The 18,642-nt window shown below is 40.6% G+C and overlaps 1 protein-coding gene across 4 annotated transcripts in view; it reads right to left on the bottom strand.

The window, feature by feature from the left end:
- Positions 1-7,059: 7,059 nt before the first annotated feature.
- Positions 7,060-18,642, bottom strand: part of ASIP (agouti signaling protein) — a 41,273-nt gene continuing 29,690 nt past the window's right edge. For 3 of the 4 annotated variants that reach the window (XM_052790241.1, XM_052790232.1, XM_052790249.1), the window contains 3 exons: positions 17,895-18,049; positions 12,758-12,819; positions 7,060-11,075 (listed from right to left, as the gene is read on the bottom strand). In XM_052790241.1, coding sequence (XP_052646201.1) covers positions 10,899-11,075; positions 12,758-12,819; positions 17,895-18,048 — 393 coding nt within the window. In that variant the 5' untranslated portion in view covers position 18,049 and the 3' untranslated portion in view covers positions 7,060-10,898. Of the gene's footprint in view, positions 11,076-12,757; positions 12,820-17,894; positions 18,200-18,642 lie in introns of those variants that run through there. The other variant, XM_052790223.1, reaches the window with a different exon arrangement.

Below are 18,642 nucleotides of genomic sequence, written 5' to 3'. Positions count from 1 at the left end.
CTTGCTTTGTATGGTGAGATGCTTTTGGTTTTGCCATGGGTTTTTTTACTTTTGTGTGGTCCTTAAGCTACTGAAAATATTTAATGTATCTGCATGGGGTTTCCTCAAGGCAAAAGTCAGTGCTGTGGCTAACCTGCATCATATACTTGAGCTGTGAAAAGCTGCTCCTCAGGTTATTTAAATATTTGAAGGGCTGAATCTTACAGGGCAATTTTGAATAACCTTTACAGTAAAATATGCAGATTCCACTTCAGTTTCAGAAGCTTTCCAGAATGGATGGAAGACTTTGAAACATGACCTTTGCTGTAGCAGCTGATTTCCTTTAAAAAAATGTATATTGTAGTCTCATGTCCTGACTCCCTGCTAATTTCTCAACAGGTGTCCAATCTGTATTAAAGGAAAAGTGTGCTCAGGTGGCCAGGAAGGCCAATAGAATCCTGGCTTGTATCAGAAACAGTGTGGCCAGCAGGACTACGGCAGTGATTGTCCCCTGTGCTTGGCACTGGTGGGGCTGCACCTCGAATACTGTGTTCAGTTTTGGGCCCCTCGCTACAAGAAAGACACTGAGATGCTGGAGTGTGTCCGAAGAGCAATGAAGCTGGTGAAGGGTCTAGAGCACAAGTCTTATGAGGAGCGGCTGAGGAAACTGGGGTTGTTTAGTCTGGAGAAAAGGAGGCTGAGGGGAGACCTTATCACTCTCTACAACTACCTGAAAGGAGGTTGTAGCGAGGTTGGGGTTGGTCTCTGCTCCCAAGTAACAAGTGATAGGACAAGAGGAAATGGCCTGAAGTTGTGCCAGGGGAGGTTTAGTTTGGATATTAGGAAAAATTAGTTCACTGAAAGAGTTGTCAAGCATTGGAACAGGCTGTCCAGGGAAGTGGTTGAGTCACCATCCCTGGAGGTATTTAAAAGACGTGTAGATGTGGTGCTTAGGGACATGGTTTAGTGGTAGACTTGGCAGTGCTAGGTTTATGGTTGGCCTTCATGATTTTAAGTGTCTTTTCCAAAGTAAATGATTCTATGAAATCATTCAGCCTTATTGCTTACTTGCTTTTTATTGGCAAGAGCACATCTGTCACTGACAGTTCCACTATATCATTTACAACTAATTTTTTAGCTGTTTTCTCTCTCTTTTTTTTTGTTTGTTTTTAATCTACATGCATTTAATTCAGTATTCAGTCTAACCTGAGTTTGAGCATCTTGATTCCCTGAATATGAGTTGTCAGTCCCCCTGTGATTACCTTACAATGGTTTTAACAGGAGCTGTTGAATGAAGAATAGCACTGAAGAGACCCCAGGTATCAAGGCTCGGGAGTATCCCCTCCCTAGCACTGAAACCCCATGCCTCAGCTCATGTGGCATCCCACATCTGGCATGTGCTGAGTCATATGACAGTGACAGACTACAGCTTTTCTCACTTGCATGACAGTGCATAGCAGATCTCACGTAGATGGGGTGAGATGTGAGCTGTGGGAATTTCTGGATCTGACACAGGATCCCAGAGAGGGGGAGATGGGTCATGGCACCATATTGTGAATATAGAGACCTTTGCACAGGCAGGAATGAGAGTGTGAAGTGGGAACAAATGCAAGTTTCATACTCAAATTTGTGAAACTCAACAGGTCTGCTGTACAGGCAAGCAGGGTGATGCATGTAACTGTACACTTGCACATGTTCTCTGTGAAAGGTACTGCGAGGAGGCTGTACTGGAGCAGTGAGGAGTGCTGCTCGACTGTGGTGTTTGTCGGGCTCATGTCCTCAACCAGGCTGAGCAAATGTAGTAAGTCCTGGAGCAGCCCTGCCTTCCAGTTCATCAGCCTCTTTCCCTAATCTTGTTTGCAGGCTCATTTTGAAAGGCAAAAATAAAAGTGAGATTTGCAACTGTGCATAAATGAGGTCCAGTTTAGCAAAGTGTGTACAGTATGTCAGAGGAATATGGAGAGGTGGTGTGTGCTCTTTTTTTAGAAAATAGGAATTGACTTGGATTTACAGCTTCCCCCTGCCCCTCCAAATACCTGGCAACCACTGGCTGAGAACTGGGAGATGCCTAAATCCACTCTAGTTAATAGCTGTTCCTCAGATTTAGCCATTCCTAGCTATTAATTCAACAGGGATTTTTAAATAGATCAGGAACAGCCCCTCCCCCCCAGTAATAAAGTAGTACTAAACTAGATCTGGTTACCACACTGGGAAAAGTTCTTGTCTAATGCTATGTCCAATTTCAGTTTGTTTTTTAAGATCTTCATTAGTTTCTACCAGGCCTTTAGTGTGGTTAGGCTGTCCCAGGATGGTAATGAGCACTGTCGTCTTGGGCAGTCTGCCCCTGCAAAAATGATTGAACCTGGTGGTAAAATGAAATTAGTGATGAAGGATTGTCTTCATATAGGTCTCTGATTTGGCCAAGAAGAGTAATCACATATTTCCTCAAATGTCTTTCAGATTAATTTTCTGTTAATGCTTTCCTTATTGTTAGCAGTGAAAACACTATTCTCTTTTAAATATGGCAACTCTTGCCCCTGTTTTCCCTCCACTGTTGAGTCAGAAGTGATAAGAGAGTACAGGCTGTACATTTTTCTCTATCTCAACCAGATACACTAGTCTCCATGATTTTTAAAAAAAGCAACTGATTTGCAATACAGTCTTGCTAGGTCCTGCTCTTTATTTTTTTTTTTTTTTCCATGGCTAGATGGTCTGTGGAGATTGATGGAGGTGTACAGATAGCCTTAGGAAATGTGGATCACTATAAGCAGAGAACAAAGAATGGGTAAATTAATGTTCTACTGATGACTCTCTGATTCATGACTGAGCTTGTTTTCACAGCAGTGGTTCTTCAAGAAGAACGATACGAAGTTTTGCAGAAGCCAATTGTGGTTTTTAGCCTTTAGGGCTCTCTGGTTAAGATAAATCAAGTGTAGTAAATGTACATTGTAAAGTCTCAGTAGTTTTTGCAGTAGCATTGTTTGCCACTGGACAACTTTGCACAACTATAAGAAGCGTGAATTACAATTAAGTTTTTTTTTTTCCTTTTTAAAAATCACTAACCCTTCATGAGTGCTTGTAGTTTGCATGCCAACTTAGAAAAAGCAAAACCAAACAAAACACAGAAGGAAAAAAAGTCCTGTGGAAAAATACTTCTAGAAGTTAATAGGATGAAAACAAAAAGGGTTTAAGGTTCTGCAGCATCCTTTTGAATTGGATGGGGACTGACATCCCTTCTGCTTGTCTAATTCCCTGAAATTCTGTAGCAGAGAGATTAAACTTTTTAGGATATTTAGAAAGTCTATAGCAAAGTTTTTCCTTCTTGTTCAATCTGTAGAGTCCACAGACACTTTTCAGCAAACCTGTTATTTTTCTGTAGCACTCTGGTTTTGGTTTCATCAACTGGGAAATCATTTCCATAAGGGAATATTAAATGGGCCACATTCATAGACGTGCTCCTTTTCCCTGATGGAACAGCAGCATTTTAGAAGTAAACTGAACAGCATCTTAGTTGCAATATTGCAGATATTGGAAGCACATTAAATGCTTAGTAATCAGGCTAACACAGTTTTTGTTTTGAGCCAGTGCTTATTGTAGGTATCTGCTTTGCATTATTAACTTGATTTCCACTCAGTACAAACATTTGGTGGGCCTGTTTTTCCTCACTTCTAAAACTTACTTCCTATGTGTATTTTATTAACAACTGGATGCAAACTCCTTTTGACCCTTTTTGGCAGTGAAAGCCTTTGCCTGTGATATTGTCTGACCTGCCACCGAGATGCCCTTTTATAGAAAAAGAACAACTCTGCCCAAACCCTTGCACTTAGAAGAAAGCAGTAGTGATGGAGGGATGTTAAACAAGTTGAAGAGAATAAAGGGAAGTAAACCATCTGGTATGCTCATTTAGTGCTGTAAGTACTTGCTTCCCAAAAGGAGAAATTATTATGAATTGAATCACAGCTTTATAGCAAGGAGGTCTTTTAAATACTAAAATATTTGAGCTTAAAGTGGTCTGGCTCTGCCAGATATTTCTGAGGCCTTTTCAGAGTGAGGCACCCCTGCCTGTTGAATTACTTTAAATGCATCTGCTCCCATTGCCATTCCAGAAGACTTAAAGAATTGCTGACTTTCACAAATAGGTGAAAGACCATTAACCTTTAATAAATTTAATTTTTTTTTTTAAATGCCACACTTGTTTGTTATGGAACACAAGGAAGAGTGAGACAGTATAGTCTCATGATTGATTTCTGGCTATTACTGTTGTAAGTTGTATAATACTGTTGTTTACCTATTTGAGGCAGCTGTGCAGAGTGAAGGGAAGCCTGTATGAGATGATGAATGACATTTTAGTTGAGGAAACTGCCAAAAATAGCAAGGGTACCACAAGAACACTGTTATTAGCTAAATCCACCTGATGGTAGAGCGTGAGTGATGAAGGTATATATTAAAGTGAATAGAAGATTTCCACTGATTCAAAGGGGCCTGAACTAGATCACTAGGGAAGGTATATTTTCGTCTTTTCCTGCCTTTATATGTATTAAATGAATGCCACATGTGAACTGTGTTATGATACTATTACAAACATTTTAGGGGCCCCATATTTCAGGCCAGGATTTCATCTTAAATGATTTCCTGGATAGAAATACATGTGCATATGCCATGCAGCAATTGTAATATTTTTTTTCATTTCACTGAAAAAGCTTGCAGAAATGACTCAAGCCTCCTTTTTCTTCTGGGAGAGGTGGGAGACAGCCATATGTTGGCCATCTGCATATCATCTGAGAAGTTTGCCAATAAAATCTTTGTATTACCTCAGAAAGTAATCTGCAGGCACCACAAATTTAAGAAGGGCACTTTGAGAGTGAGTGAGTGCTCTTTCAGGCAGCCTAGTGTGTCTCTGGTGGTGTGCTGCTGCTCCAGATGGGGAAGGTCTCCTATAGGTCCCATGTCACGTCTGCCAGCCTTGCATGGGTGTTCCTGATGTGTCTGAGATGGCACTGGGTGCTTATGCTGCTTAACTGGTCCTTTTGTGGAAGTCAGTTACCAATGGGGGGAAATAAAAGGGGCAAATTTTCATATCCCTCTTCTTAGCTCCTTCAAATATAACTGTGCAAGAAGCAGGAAATATCTGTGTTGACCAGAAAAGCCTAAGCTAGTCTGGCATGCCAGACTGGTATTTGGGTGACTTGGCCCCCAGATCAGGGTAATTTGCTGGGGAAGGGGAAGAAAATTCCACCAAATCTTCTCTAGGTAAAAAACTTCTCTCACTGTTGTTCAATGTATTGGAAATAGCTAATCAACAACAACTGCAAGCTCCTGCTGACTTCAGGATCCTCAATATGTTGTTGGATCTGAAGAAATTGGGAGCATTGTTAAAGCATGTTAGATAAGTTATCAGCAGAACATCTCAGGATCTCTAATCTGGATCTGGCGTTGTCTTTTTTGTTGCGTTCAAGAATGGCATTACGTGTGTTACGAGTACTGGGATGTTATAACAGGTCCTGTAGCTGGCTATGCAACTAACTTGGGTGAGGAGCCACAAGGTTTTGCTTCCATTTTACAGGCTTAAGGAGCTACTAAGTGAGGAAATGCATTGCGGGTCTATTGTGCGTGTTCCCATGGTTTGTGCTATACCTGCATTGATGGGAGCTGATGATGCCATTGAAAAATACCTTGTGGAGTCTAGATACTGGCAAAATGAAAGCTGAAACAGCTCAGAGTGGAGATTGTATGAACAGAGATGAAAGAACCGCTCATGGAGGGCCAAGATTCAGCACTATGTGTGGGCCCACCTGTGATGGCCCCAGTTGCATTATGATGACTATGTTGTGACTTGCTAACTGTAGCCTTCAGCAGACTGGGGGACTTCACTCATTGTCTTTGGTGGGGTGCCCATCAAAAGTGATATGAGATTTTGTCTCATCCCCACAGTAAGAAAAGCATGCAGTGGTTGAGGTGGTTTGCATCTGACACAGGAAGCAATTATTTCTTTTCAAGTATTAAATGTACTAGAAAAATCTAAGATTATGTTTCTCTTTAGAAATGAGTAGCTGTTTGCTGTGTGTTTTCAGTTTTGGAAATTAAGTGTCTGTGACCAATCTGTTCCAGCTATTACAGTGGTAACTGGGATTTTGCAGTGCAGTAACCATAGCAGGCCATCCCGTGTGTTTCCTTCTGTATGTTGGAGATCACTGTGTGGAGCAGGCTGTCCAGAAGGGCAACAGTTCAGAGCTCAGAAGTAGACAGAAAAAGATGTGAAGTGCTCATGCATTTGTTAAAGGAGTCCATTTTAAATTATTTTCTTTTTCAGCCCTGATTCTGCAACTCAGAGTCATGTCTCTCTGAGTTAAATAGGATGCTGGATGTGAACAAATGCTGAATTAGTCTATTTAGTATGTTTATAGAGTAACTTCTGGCCGTAGAATGGTCTAATTCAGCTTGAAATGCTTTGATGAAAAATGTTATGATTTAAAGCTTTTTTGCATTGGCCTTGGATGTTATTTAATGTCTACACCCAGACAGTGAGTGACCTCAATAGCATGTCCCACAATACTCCGAGAAGCATGTTTGAAGTAGGACTAAGATGATGTAATTTTGGCACTGTAAAATAGAACTCCCACAGAGTCAGCTTTGGGCATGGCATTTACAAGTTCTTCCTTGGCTCCTCAGTTTGGTTATACAAATCTCCAGCTGGTTCTCCTATAATTCATTTCATCATGAGGTTAGCCGTATTTCTGAATCTCAAAGGGACTTTATTGAATCTTTCATCACCCTCAGCCAAAGCAGCATCACAGATACTGTTGACTCGTCTGTAGAACTTGGAAAAAGTTGTTCTACCTTCCATCAAATCTTTCCTTCTGTGAGAAGATCCTAAAGACCGACATAGGGAGTTGTTTGTTTTCCTTCTGGGGTCTCCTAGACAGTTTCAGTAATTAGCTTGGAAAATTAGGAGGTGTTTAGAGCTAGTTTGGTATAGTCATTAAGATGTTGATTCTACCATTTGTTTTATCCATCAGGATAAACCTGGATTTTATGGTCTTTGAGTGGGACAATAAGCAATCAAGTCAGGACATTGGACAGGAAAATACAGTATCTGTTTTAAATTCACACAAGACAGGCAATATTTGGAAAAGCTAATAGTGATTTATTGGTGCTTAATCCTACTAAGCTGTAATTAGGGTGAAATTTCCATTAGTCTCTAGGAGCAAAATGACTCTGTCATGGAGCATTACTGGGTCTGTCTCTAAGCTTGAATTCCAATAAATTTTCAGTGGAGACATTTTGGTATGTGACAACTAAAGTTAAACACTCCATCTTTGTCATGCATATGTTCTATCATCTGTGTGCTGATGACATTTCAGATAGGTCCCTTAGGGAACTTTTACACTTAGAAACAATTCCTCAGTATAAGTATCTGTTCAGACTAAATACAGGAAGCAAATATTAGGTGTACATGTTTTACTGATTTCTGTATCCTATCAATACCTCACGCAACAGGATCTTTACCCAGAAAAGTAACTAAGGCTAATAACAATTTCAGGGTCCTTGATTATATATATTCTTTGGTGTGATAGATGAATGGCAAAGAAAGCATAACCTCTTTCTAATCAATTCCAGTTACAAAAAAGGCTTATTAATAAATCAAATTTGTCAAAATGCACCACGTATAAATGCTATATTAAAAAGTATGTGCGTATGTGTTGAAAAACAAATCCCTCATTCTCATATGAAAGGATCTTTCCTTTTCCTTCATTGCATACATGCACCATCCTGTAATTGGCTGGTTTAGCTTCTGTGTCTCTAGCTCCTCATTGTGGGTCTCTGTGCTTTCCATTTCCATCTTCATTCATGATCTGGATCATGGGGCAGAGCGTACCCTCAGCAAGTCTGTGTATGACAAAACTGGGAGGACTGACTGATGTGCCAGAGGGTCATGCTGCTGTCCAGAGGGACCTTGCCAGGCTGGAGAAATGGTCTGTTGGGAGCCTCACGCAGTTCAACAAGGAGAAGCGCAAAGTCTGGGACCTGGGGAGGAACAAATCCATGCATGAATGTTTGCTGGGGCCCACCCAGCTGGAAAGTAGCTTTGCGGAAAAGTACCTGGGGGTCCTGGTGAACACCAAGTTGAACATGAGCCATCAGTGTGCCCTTCCGGCAAAGGTGGCAAACGGTGTCCTGGGCTGCGTTAGGAGGAGTATCACAGCAGGTTGAGGAGGTGATCCTTCCCCTCTGCTCAGCACTGGTAAGGCTGCAGCTGGAGTACTGTGTCCAGTTCGGGGCTCCCCAGTACAGGAGAGGTATGGACATACCGGAGAGAGTCGAACATCAGGAAACACTTTTTTTTTTTTTTTTTTTTTTCTTAATGGTGAGGGTGACCAAGCACTGGCACAGGTTGCCCAGGGTGGTTGTGGAGTGTCCCTCCTTGGAGATATTCAAAAGCTGTCTGGACATGGTCCTGGGCAACCAGCTCTAGGTGGCCCTGCTTGAGCAGCGGGTTGGACCAGATGACTTCCAGATGTCCCTGCCAACCTCAAATGTTCTGCAATTCTGCAAAGCTGGAGTGGGAGCTGCTGTCTAGAGAACAGCTGTTTGTTTGATTTCTGGCTCTCCTTCTTTCCCTTTCCTCTCCTCCTGCTCCTCTCCACCCTGGTAAAATACAATTTTTCTGACCAGCTGGACATTCTGGTAAGAAAATGATACCGTTTCAACATGAGAAGTTGTGTGATTATTGATACGATTTTAGTATCAACCAAGGACAATTTCTTACAGTTACGAGAACTTTGAAACAATGGGAACCTAAATCTTTACCTAGTAAAAGAAGGGGCCAAATTCTGTTTTCTAAGCCTATTATAATGTATCATTCTTCCTTCTCATCCTCTTTTTATTGTAACTGAATGGCTTACAGGTTCCTGAGCCAGGATATCTGATTAAAAGATATACTTATGTACATTTAAAAGAATTCAAGCTTGCATCTTATATGACAGCTGATGTATTTTATAAAAGATAAGGAACACAATGACATCCTGCCATCATTTGGGCTCTCCCTTAGATTAATCTCTGTTATCTATATATAACCTCTAAGATGAACAAACATTTCTGTCAACATCTGACCTGTGTTTTGAGCTCTGGATTTTGGATTGATTATTAGAAGAAAAAAAAGTTCATATGGCTTGAGCCCCTTTAGAGTGTCGTCTGTATCATCTTTGCCTGCCTGGAAGACTTTTGTATGCCTCAGCTGTGCTTAGAAATAAATCAGTAAAGAAATTTCCTCTCAATTTGATCTGCACAGAGCATTAGAAAATTCAGGATGGGGATTAGAAATTCATGGTTAGAAAATATCTGATTGTGAAAGCTAAAGAGCACTGGTGGGGATGCTGGTGCAGTCATCTAGCAGGCAGGTGGAGTGAACATGGAAGATGTGGTTTTAGCCTTGGGAGTGCATGTGGCTCCTGTGGTGACTGGCAATAGCAGTGGCATGAAGGGAAAATACTAAAATCAAGAAAGGCCCACAGAAGAAAAGAGAGTGTATAGGAGTGGGAGAGAGGAACATTGTAGATACAGAACCAGAGGAGGTAAAAAGCAAGAGTCTGGCAGATGAATAGTCTTCAATGTTGGGGACAGCTGCTGGGTCAGCTCCCTCCTTGCTCTCCTGTGACCTACCATATCTCTCCTGGTAGTTTAACCAAGAAGGGGTTTCCTCCTGTGCCATCTTTGATAACTCAAGATTAAGGCAAAGAGCTTCAAGAACAGGAGAAAGATGTCTTCTAAACACCTGCTTGCTGCTGCCTTGAGCTTCATCCATACCTTCAGAGCTGTTTCTGAGCCTTTAAGGGTTGATACAGCATTTGATAATTTTATCTTCTTTTTTTTTCCTGCGGTCACTGGTTGCATGCAGCACATGGAGATTGCCACCTAAATTCATGCTTGGGGTAGGTGCTCAGAGTTGCCCATAGTAAGAATAGGCAAAGAAAGAGAGATTGATTGCTTGTAATGGTTTTCTTCAAGATGTACACGTGGGATACACATTCATTTTTTGCTGATCTTTCCTTCCTCTAAGTCCTGGATATGTGTTCCTGCTTTTGGGCTCTACATGCACTGTGCGCTTGGCAGCAGAAAAAGGGCTGAGGACTCTATTCCTATGGATACGGCTGGGGAAAAAAATTCTGATTTTTAAGTCATGTGGCACAGATACATTCAGGATTCAAATATACAGGTATATTATACACCTTGGAGATACTGGTTACTGGTAGAATGACTAAAAACACTGGAGGGACATGTACTGATGCCTGTCTGGGGATGATTAAAAAATTGCCTCATTGTTTTTGGTCTGTCTTTTCAGGTAGAATAACCTATATAAATTCTCATCCTGGTTTTTACTGAATGTGTGAAAAGGGAGTTAACCCTGAAACCTGCATTTTCAGCATGATACTTTGGCTGTGCTGGAAGCTGGTGCTGTGCTGTCCTTATGGGCAAACCCAAGCTTTGGTCCCTCACCGGATTAACCAGTCCTGTTTTAGCATGGCCATTTGCATGCCATTGGTGCAGGTTTTGTGGTGCCAGTTAGACAATATTGCATATTAACTCTGGTTAATATGACCCTTCAAAAAAACCCCAAACAACCCCCAAACAAAGGAGAATGCAGAACTCCTCTTAAAACACAGGTCAGTTTTGCTAAAAATACCTGTCCAACACCAATCTCCCTGGTTGTCTGCTCCCTGAAAAAACCATCCTGTTTATGATGGCATTAACCCTATGAAAAAAACCCCAACCCATTGTCGATTTAATCTTTAGAGGGGCAAATCTAAGTTGTCAGATTTGAAGCTCTCTACTTTGATTGCTATACACCTGGGGCAGTTTGAAATACACACTTGTATGTAAGCTAATGAAAGACAGAAGCCTTATTGTGTTCCCAGTTTGGCTTAACACTTTGGGTTTAACATTAGACATTGGCAGATTGTCTGAAAAATTCGGCATTTGCACAAAGCACAGTAGTTACAACATGAATTCAACTGTGGTTTGCAGGTTTTGAAGTTTGGCACGCAGTCAGCAGCTGGTGTAGGCCTTGGTTTCAGAGGTGTCTTTGGTTGAGCGTTTTTCTAGAATAAAAAAGATGAAAATTCATATAAGTGGAAAATGAGTATGGGTCAGAATAAAGCACAGGTGCAAAGAACGTGAACTGTGGGAGCTTCTGGCTTGAGATGAGTAGGCGGTTGCTAGCAGTGAGACCTATGTTAGGAGCAATATAGAGATGTGGTAGGACTGGATCATGGGAAATGCTGGCTTGAGACCAACCTACCAAGCAAAACGGTAAACCTCATGAACTCCATATTTTGAGCAATTAGAAAAATGACTGGATAGAGTGTTGGAAAATGCACTGTAGGGAAGAATGTGGTGGCAGTAAAGAAAGGGACGCAAGAATCTGCAAAGACAATGACATTACCAGTAAAACAAAGTAAGGAATTGCTCTTGGATCCACAAACTTTTCAAATGAAAGAGTGAAACTGCCCTGTCAACCTGGGGGGGTGGTACCCGCTTTGTTCCCTGAGCTGCGAGGCTGGGAGAGAGAGGAGGTGACTCGGCAGCGCTCTACCTTGCATGATTTGTTTGTCAAGCTGCCTTTGGAGCTCAGTAATTCTTTGTGCATCAGATTTGTGTGTGGGAATCCTTAACTGCAGATGCAGGTAAGTGAGCTGAAAAAGACCTTTCAGCCTACCCAAGGAGCGCTGCTTCTCTGTCTGTGACTTGGAAAGGTGGAAGACTTCGGGTTGATCAGCATGTGCCTGGGACCTGGGAGAGATCTCAGGAGCCCTCCAGCTACAGGCACCCTACGCACTTTTTTAACTTGGTAGTTTCTCAGGAATTTCAATTTTAAGGTAAAACGTTCTGTGGTCTCTAAGTGCCTTAGGAGCTTTTAAGCCAAAATATTTTGACAAAAGTTTGATCACAAGAATGTCCTGCTTTGAGCTGAAGGTGGAACTAAATGATGGCTTGAGCCCCCTTTCAACCTGGGTCATCCTGGAAATTTAGGAAGTGTTTCAAGGAAGGTTAACCACACAAAACAGGAAAAGAAGGAGCTCTAAATGTTTTTGGTTCCAGCAATGACTGGTTTGGCTATAAATGGCTATCATGACATATTAAAAGTAAAGTAAAAATGCTATTTTCTACTCTTCTAGACAATCTTTAAAATATAGGAGTCCAGCTCATGTAATACTTCACATTTGAGACCTATGGGTAACATCACATTAAGGAAATCTATCAATCTGAATCTACTGACCTGATAAAATTACTAGTTAATGTTTTCAACCAAATACCAACTTCTTTGTGTGCCTCTACTTTAATTTTTTTGGCACCTGCAGTGAAAAATCAGCAGATAGTGAGTTTGTGCCCCTGGGCTGCAGAGCCGGTACAGTTAACCCACATGGTATGACTGGGAATGATACCTCTTTATGGTGGATGCCTAAATCATGTTACAAATACTTAAACCAGCTCAAGGTTAAAGTACCTTTTGTGTAAGAGAGGACTGTAAAAGACAAAAGCAAAATCAAAACCAACAAGACCCCCCAAACCCAAACAATAACCTCAAACTAATCTAAGATCACAGTTTTCTTTCCACCATTAATGTTTTGCATCTGTTTTTACAGTATTTAGAGCTTCAAACTGTATGTAAATTACTTAAACTGGTGAATGGCTGTAAAAGCCTTGCAAATGAATGCACTGAGGAAAACTATAGAAGTAATAAACTGTTCTAATTCAATGATGTTTCTGAACAGCCACCTACCTTGGAAGATTTCCTGTTCTCTGCCTCTTTCCTGCTGACTTTCTGGGATCTTCTAGTTAAATCTTCAAAGAGAATAGCACAACATAATACTAAATCAAGCATTAAAATAAATAACAGTGCATGTTATTTCACTGAGATGCTTACTAATATTTTTGTGTGAGAGAAGGCAGATAACCTGCATCACCATCTCATCACTGCATGTTTTGCAGTGAAGACGTTCATCTCAAGGAGCCATCCTCACTTACACATAGTGTATTTGAACTCATGCCATCACTGTTGCTCGTGTGAAGCAGAAGAGCACTGACCTTTGTATTTTAGGATAGCTTTTTTGGCACATTTTTTGGTCAGATGCAAACAAGGAAAATAATTTCAGAGAAATAAAATTAAAGGTCTCTGTGTAAAAGGTGGGGGTACTTATGCACATTAGTCACATGAACAAAAATAGGAAAAACCTTTAGAATTCCATATTTTTTTCTGTCAAAAAGTGGTGTTACCTGCATAATTTTGGCAGGAATTAACAAGTGTACATTGGTGTTCACAAGCAAAAACCTCTTTGCTGATTTGGCATAAACTCTTCATCTGTATGATGCCACCTTTCATTCTTCAGTTCTTTGTTCCTTTTTCACTTACCATCTTGTTTTATAAAACGTTACTTGCAAAGGTGTTTCATTAATGTGCCTGTAGCTTTGAAAGGTTTGTGAATATTTGTAGAGTTGAATCTTGGATCTGGTAAATTTAGGGGCGGGAGGTGTTCAGACTATGCCTGATGTAACTTTTCTTTTTCTTTAGATCAAATCACTAGTATTTGTGAACCTCCTCATGTTATCCCTTGAGGACTAATAGCATTTACTGCAGTTGTTATTATTATCTATCAGCTCTAATGCTATTTATTACTATATATAAACTCCATGACTAAGACTTGTCTTGGGATCTAACACAGCAGGACTGTTAAAGTGTGAGACACTTCCCAGCTCACTAATCTGTTACGGTATTTTTGATACCTTTATTCTGTGTGTGTGAGGTTTGTAATAAGCACTACCTGTATGTAATGAATGATTGAGATAAAAAATTTATGTACGCCCACTGATGAATGGTGGCTCCTTGTCTATTCCAGTATTTGTGATCCATATCTTTTTGAATATTTAATAATTGCCAGGATTTACAGAATTATAGAATGAAGAATACACATTTTGGGCTGTTTTGGGGGTTTCATTTATTATCCTTGCATCATTATAGTTAGGGTTATACATGTCTAAGAAACAGTGGGAGAAAAAACTATACTTCAGGCATGTAAAGTTATTGTCACTTAATAAGAGCACGTCTTAAAAAAGGTATTGCACTAACTAGGATTAGTGGTTTAAATCCAGTTCCAGCTGTCAAGTTATGTTGGCTTTGTTATGCTGCCCTTTGAAACTTTCTGATGGTAACCAAGATGCTTGCAAGCCATTTAATTCTACATTAACTGACCTTTCTATAATACAATTGTACAGAATTGTCTGGATTACTTCGCTTATAAGATGTTTCAATAACATTCAGTTAAAGCATATATGATGTCATTAAACAGAAATTTAAACATTGGCATGATGTAAATGGTCTTTAATTACTCCTGGGAATTCAGTAAAGAAGAAAATGATGCCCAGTGGGCAGATGAGAGGGAAATGTAGAGATGCTTTTTTTGACAGGTGAGTGCTGTAATTGTCTCTTCTGTAGTTCTTCTGGGTTGGGTAAAACACCTGCTTTTCTCAACTGGCCTCTAATCTCATATTCCTCATGCTCTGCCTACAGTGTTTTCAACAGCTGCCCAACTGACCAGCTCCTTACAAGTCTCATCTGTGGCAATATGGGAAAATGTAATACAGGCTTGGGAAAATACTGATAACACACACCTCTAACCCCTGTTGATACAACTGCAATTTGAAGCTCTGTAAAAAGCGTGTATTGATTAGACAATTGCATGTTTTACTAGTTGATGCTAGCAAATGCTCTGCTTATCTTTTAAGATGTGATTCAACTCCAGCCTTGGGTGTTACTGAATTTGAGCCAGACATACCATCTTTTGATACCATGAGCACTGTGGTTGATTGATAGGTGTGTAAAGAGCTGATTGCGAATGAGTTTTATTATTCAAGTATGACCACAGCAACATTTTAAAACTGAGATGTAACATGAGTGCCTTCATCTCTGTTATGTGTGGCCAACCAGAAGGAACAGGACTTGGTTTAAGAAAATGTCACTGAGACAGGAAGCACTATCCAAAATGTTTCAACCAAGCTGACAAGAAATTTTTCTGTTAGCTTATACAGAAATAGATTATGTATATCAGCATGACAAATTATAACTCATAAATTGTAAAGAAATTGACTGTATCAGGAGGGGAGGGGAGAGAAGGCTGTGGTTATTTAAACACTCTCTTAATATTTGCTCAAAATTAATTGTTTCTGTGGCGGTGATGGGCAAGACCAGCCTGTCAGCCTTTTGCCGTGACAGTGTTGTTATAATAAATATTACCACGCGTGGCTTCATCCTCCTGACCCTGAGTGTCACAGGGGGTTTGATGGGGCTGCAGGCAGAGGTTAACAGGGCAGTGCTGGAGGAGCCACCCCTGTGCCTGCCCCTCCTGCTTCTGTCTGGCTGCTTTTTCCAGCTGCTTTCCCCTGTTTGCGTTATTTTCTCCCATTTTGAGCCGTTTCCACCCTCTGCAGGACTGTCTCCAAGGCAGTCTCTCTCCCTCTAGCAACTCTTCCCACTTGTTTCAGCAGCCAGTGCCGTGAAGGGCACAGCTCCAGTTCTTCATCCAGCTGCTGCATAATGCACAGAGCCCGGCAAAAATCACGGGAAAATGATGGGCCTCCAGTTATGTCTCACAATATGCTGCAGTCAGGTGGGTGATGTTATTTCCAGCTCACTTCAGTGAAAATTATGAGATCTGCTGTCATCCTCCTGCTCTCAGCGGGAGGTATCAGCAGGGCTGGAGGGTCCCTTGGTCTGTTAACCTGAACCCCAAAACAACAGCAGTGAGTGCCCTTTCTCCTCAGCCTTCTTTCTCCACCTATTTGAAAGGTCATGGCCAGGGAACTTCCAAATGTTCTTTATACGCCATGCATTAATGCATGCTTTTGTTTAATTTATATTTAGTTTATCAAGTTGTAATTCAATTATTTTAGTTAATAAGCGATAGAAGTAAATGTGGCTACTGGTTGTCTGATAGAAAACCCAGAAAGCTTTGAGCATGTGCCATTTCAGCTCCAGAATAAACTATTTTAAAACTTAGGTCAGATTCCTTTAAATGAGAAAAAGAGGAATGATTTGTCTCAGTTTTATTATTTTCTTAGTATTTTTGCAATTTTCTTTTGGTGTGGGTTAGTGGAGGATCAGATTGGCCTCTCACCTTTGAACAAGTGGCCTGCAAAAAGGCCTGGGGATACCTCTGGAAATGCCTCATGCCCCAAGAAAGTGAGTGCAGCCCTGGGCAACGGTGTTACAGTAGGTTTTGCATCTGTATTTTCCTTTTTGGAATAGTCAGCCAAGACAAGCAGACTACAGAAGAGGTGAGTGTTATGCCAAGATCTGCCCTTTTGAATTATTCTTGCATTTTCAGTGTCAAATGTTCATTCTGTTTCTATGCATGTAGGAGAAGACTGAGTGTAAAGGTGAGCTGGAGGTTATTCTGTTTGCTTAGAGCCAGCCCCTTAATCTGCTGTGGATTTCTTTCCTTACCTTGGCTAATTGCTTCATCTCTCTGTTGAGTATAAATTGGGAAAGCAGCACAGCTGGGCTTCACCGCGGAGCAGTGAGGGTACATGAGTGCTCTGCTCCTCACCTGTGTGAGGATGTGTCTCTTGCAGACAACCAGATGGGGCAGAGGGAGGAAGGGTTTTGTGAGGTATCACAGAACCATCCAAAGCAAAAGGACCTGACAGCATTATGGGATTTTTGCTATCTTGGATGTCTGTTGGCAAAGTAATATGGCATGACATAGCCTACCTGCCATGTTTAAGGCATAGGCACGTTTTTGCTAGAAGATAGAGAAATCAGCTGAAGGGAATGGATCTTGTATCTCTGATTTTAATTGGAATAAAGAAATTATTGGAAGTGTGAGACTGAAGGCATCTAGGATCACAAGGACCATGAAATGATATGGCTTGGGAGGCTACAGAACAGCACAAGCTTTAATAAACTTGCAGTTAAACAACCTTGAGTTAACTCAGGAGTCAGAGGTTCAGATTTCATTGGAAATGCATGTGTGGGGCAACTGTTTCTCCTTAAAGAAATGTTGCCCTGAGCAAGACTGCAGAGAAAATATGGGAAACAAGGTAAGAAACCAACCTACTTTAAGCGAAAGTCCTAAAAGCCTGTAGAAAGGATCTAAACAAGAGAAGCTTTGTTTTTGGAATTATTAAAATTTTGACACAGTTATGAATGACGTTCTGCAGCGAATTATCCCCAAATACCTTTAAGTCTCTTGAAAGAAAAAAGTTGGCTTAAATTACATTGAAAGAGTTAGGGCAGAGACTAGGAAAAGATTTTGTGAAGAAAAGAGTTAAGCATTGCCCTAACAAGGTTCTTCCCTAACAGGACAGATGGTCGCCTGCCAGTAATGGTAGGGACAGAGCCAGTCCTGTCTTGGGTAAACAGATGACCTCTAGCTCTCCATTGCAGTGCTCTTTTCTTCCCCTGGTTAAAGATCATTTGGCAGACAGGTAAATTGAGGTTATATTAATACCTTAGAAAACTGTTGATTTCTCTGCTGCAAGAGCAGATCCTAAAAAAAAAAAAAGTTCACTTTTTCAATTTGCACTAGAGTTTTAAAGGAAGATTAATGTCCATATTAATGAAAAAACACTTCTCTGCAATATAAAAAGACTTACAGTATGATAGGACCTCAAGTGAAATCCGTAAAACTAAAATAAGTTGTCTGATTTTTTTAAAAAAATTTTTTTTTTCACTCTAAACTGTGGTTTGCCACATTGCCATTCTTAGATGCTGTGGCTGCATTGCCACTGCAGTTCTGCTACTACTAAGGCATTCATATGAAACTGCAATGTTGCAGTAAGCTATCAAAATAATCCATATTAATCAACAATTGTATTTTCTGCAAATCTTGTTAATTTGGCACCGAATAGCAGATTTTACTAACCTACTATGGAGATGGGTGGGAGATCCGAGAGATTCATTTTGTTGCTGCTTGATAGGTTGCATTCTGTCTTCTCTTCAATTACCATATGAGAATCTGCAGCTCTGAGCAAACTGTAGCAGAGCAATAGGCTTAGGAAGACGTTCTTACTTTCCATCCTGGGGAGGAAAAATTCCATTGTCATGAAAAGCAAACTCGGTCAAAACCTGCATGTAGAAGAGGTGCAAGGATACGAATCTCAGCAATGGTTTTCTGCCATGTCAAAGGTATGTTGCTAAAGCTGCACAACAATTCTTTTGTTTCTAGCACTTTGCCTCTGATACCAGACAACCACCAGTTGTCTGAGTGGAAAAATGCTCTCTCAGATACAACTCTCTTAGATGGTCTTTTTTTCTTTCTTCCTGATTCTTTTCTCAGAAGGTTTATTTTCCTAAAAGCTGTGAGTGAGTTCTCCCCACTGACTTTTACAGTGTTGTTTGTCATATGACCAAGGGCAGAAGAACTTCTGCCGTCACTTTTGACCAGCTCAATCACATCATTAGATTTTTCCCAGAAAACCTTGTTTAGAAATTTGTGCTAGAAAACCTAGAAAAAAATGAGAATTTAAAAAAGCACAAATTATGTTTCCTATTAGTTTCCTCCATTTAAAAATAAATAATGAAGAAATATCTTGTTTTATTATACCCTGATGTGACTGCTCTGATCCCATAGTGAATCATAGCCATAAATCATGCAAGTTATTAAAGGCCCA

The sequence above is a fragment of the Harpia harpyja genome, chromosome 1 (assembly GCF_026419915.1).
Source record: "Harpia harpyja isolate bHarHar1 chromosome 1, bHarHar1 primary haplotype, whole genome shotgun sequence".
NCBI lineage: Eukaryota > Metazoa > Chordata > Aves > Accipitriformes > Accipitridae > Harpia > Harpia harpyja.
The sequence above is the reverse complement of the archived record's forward strand: the minus strand, read 5'-3'. Positions and strand labels throughout refer to the sequence as shown.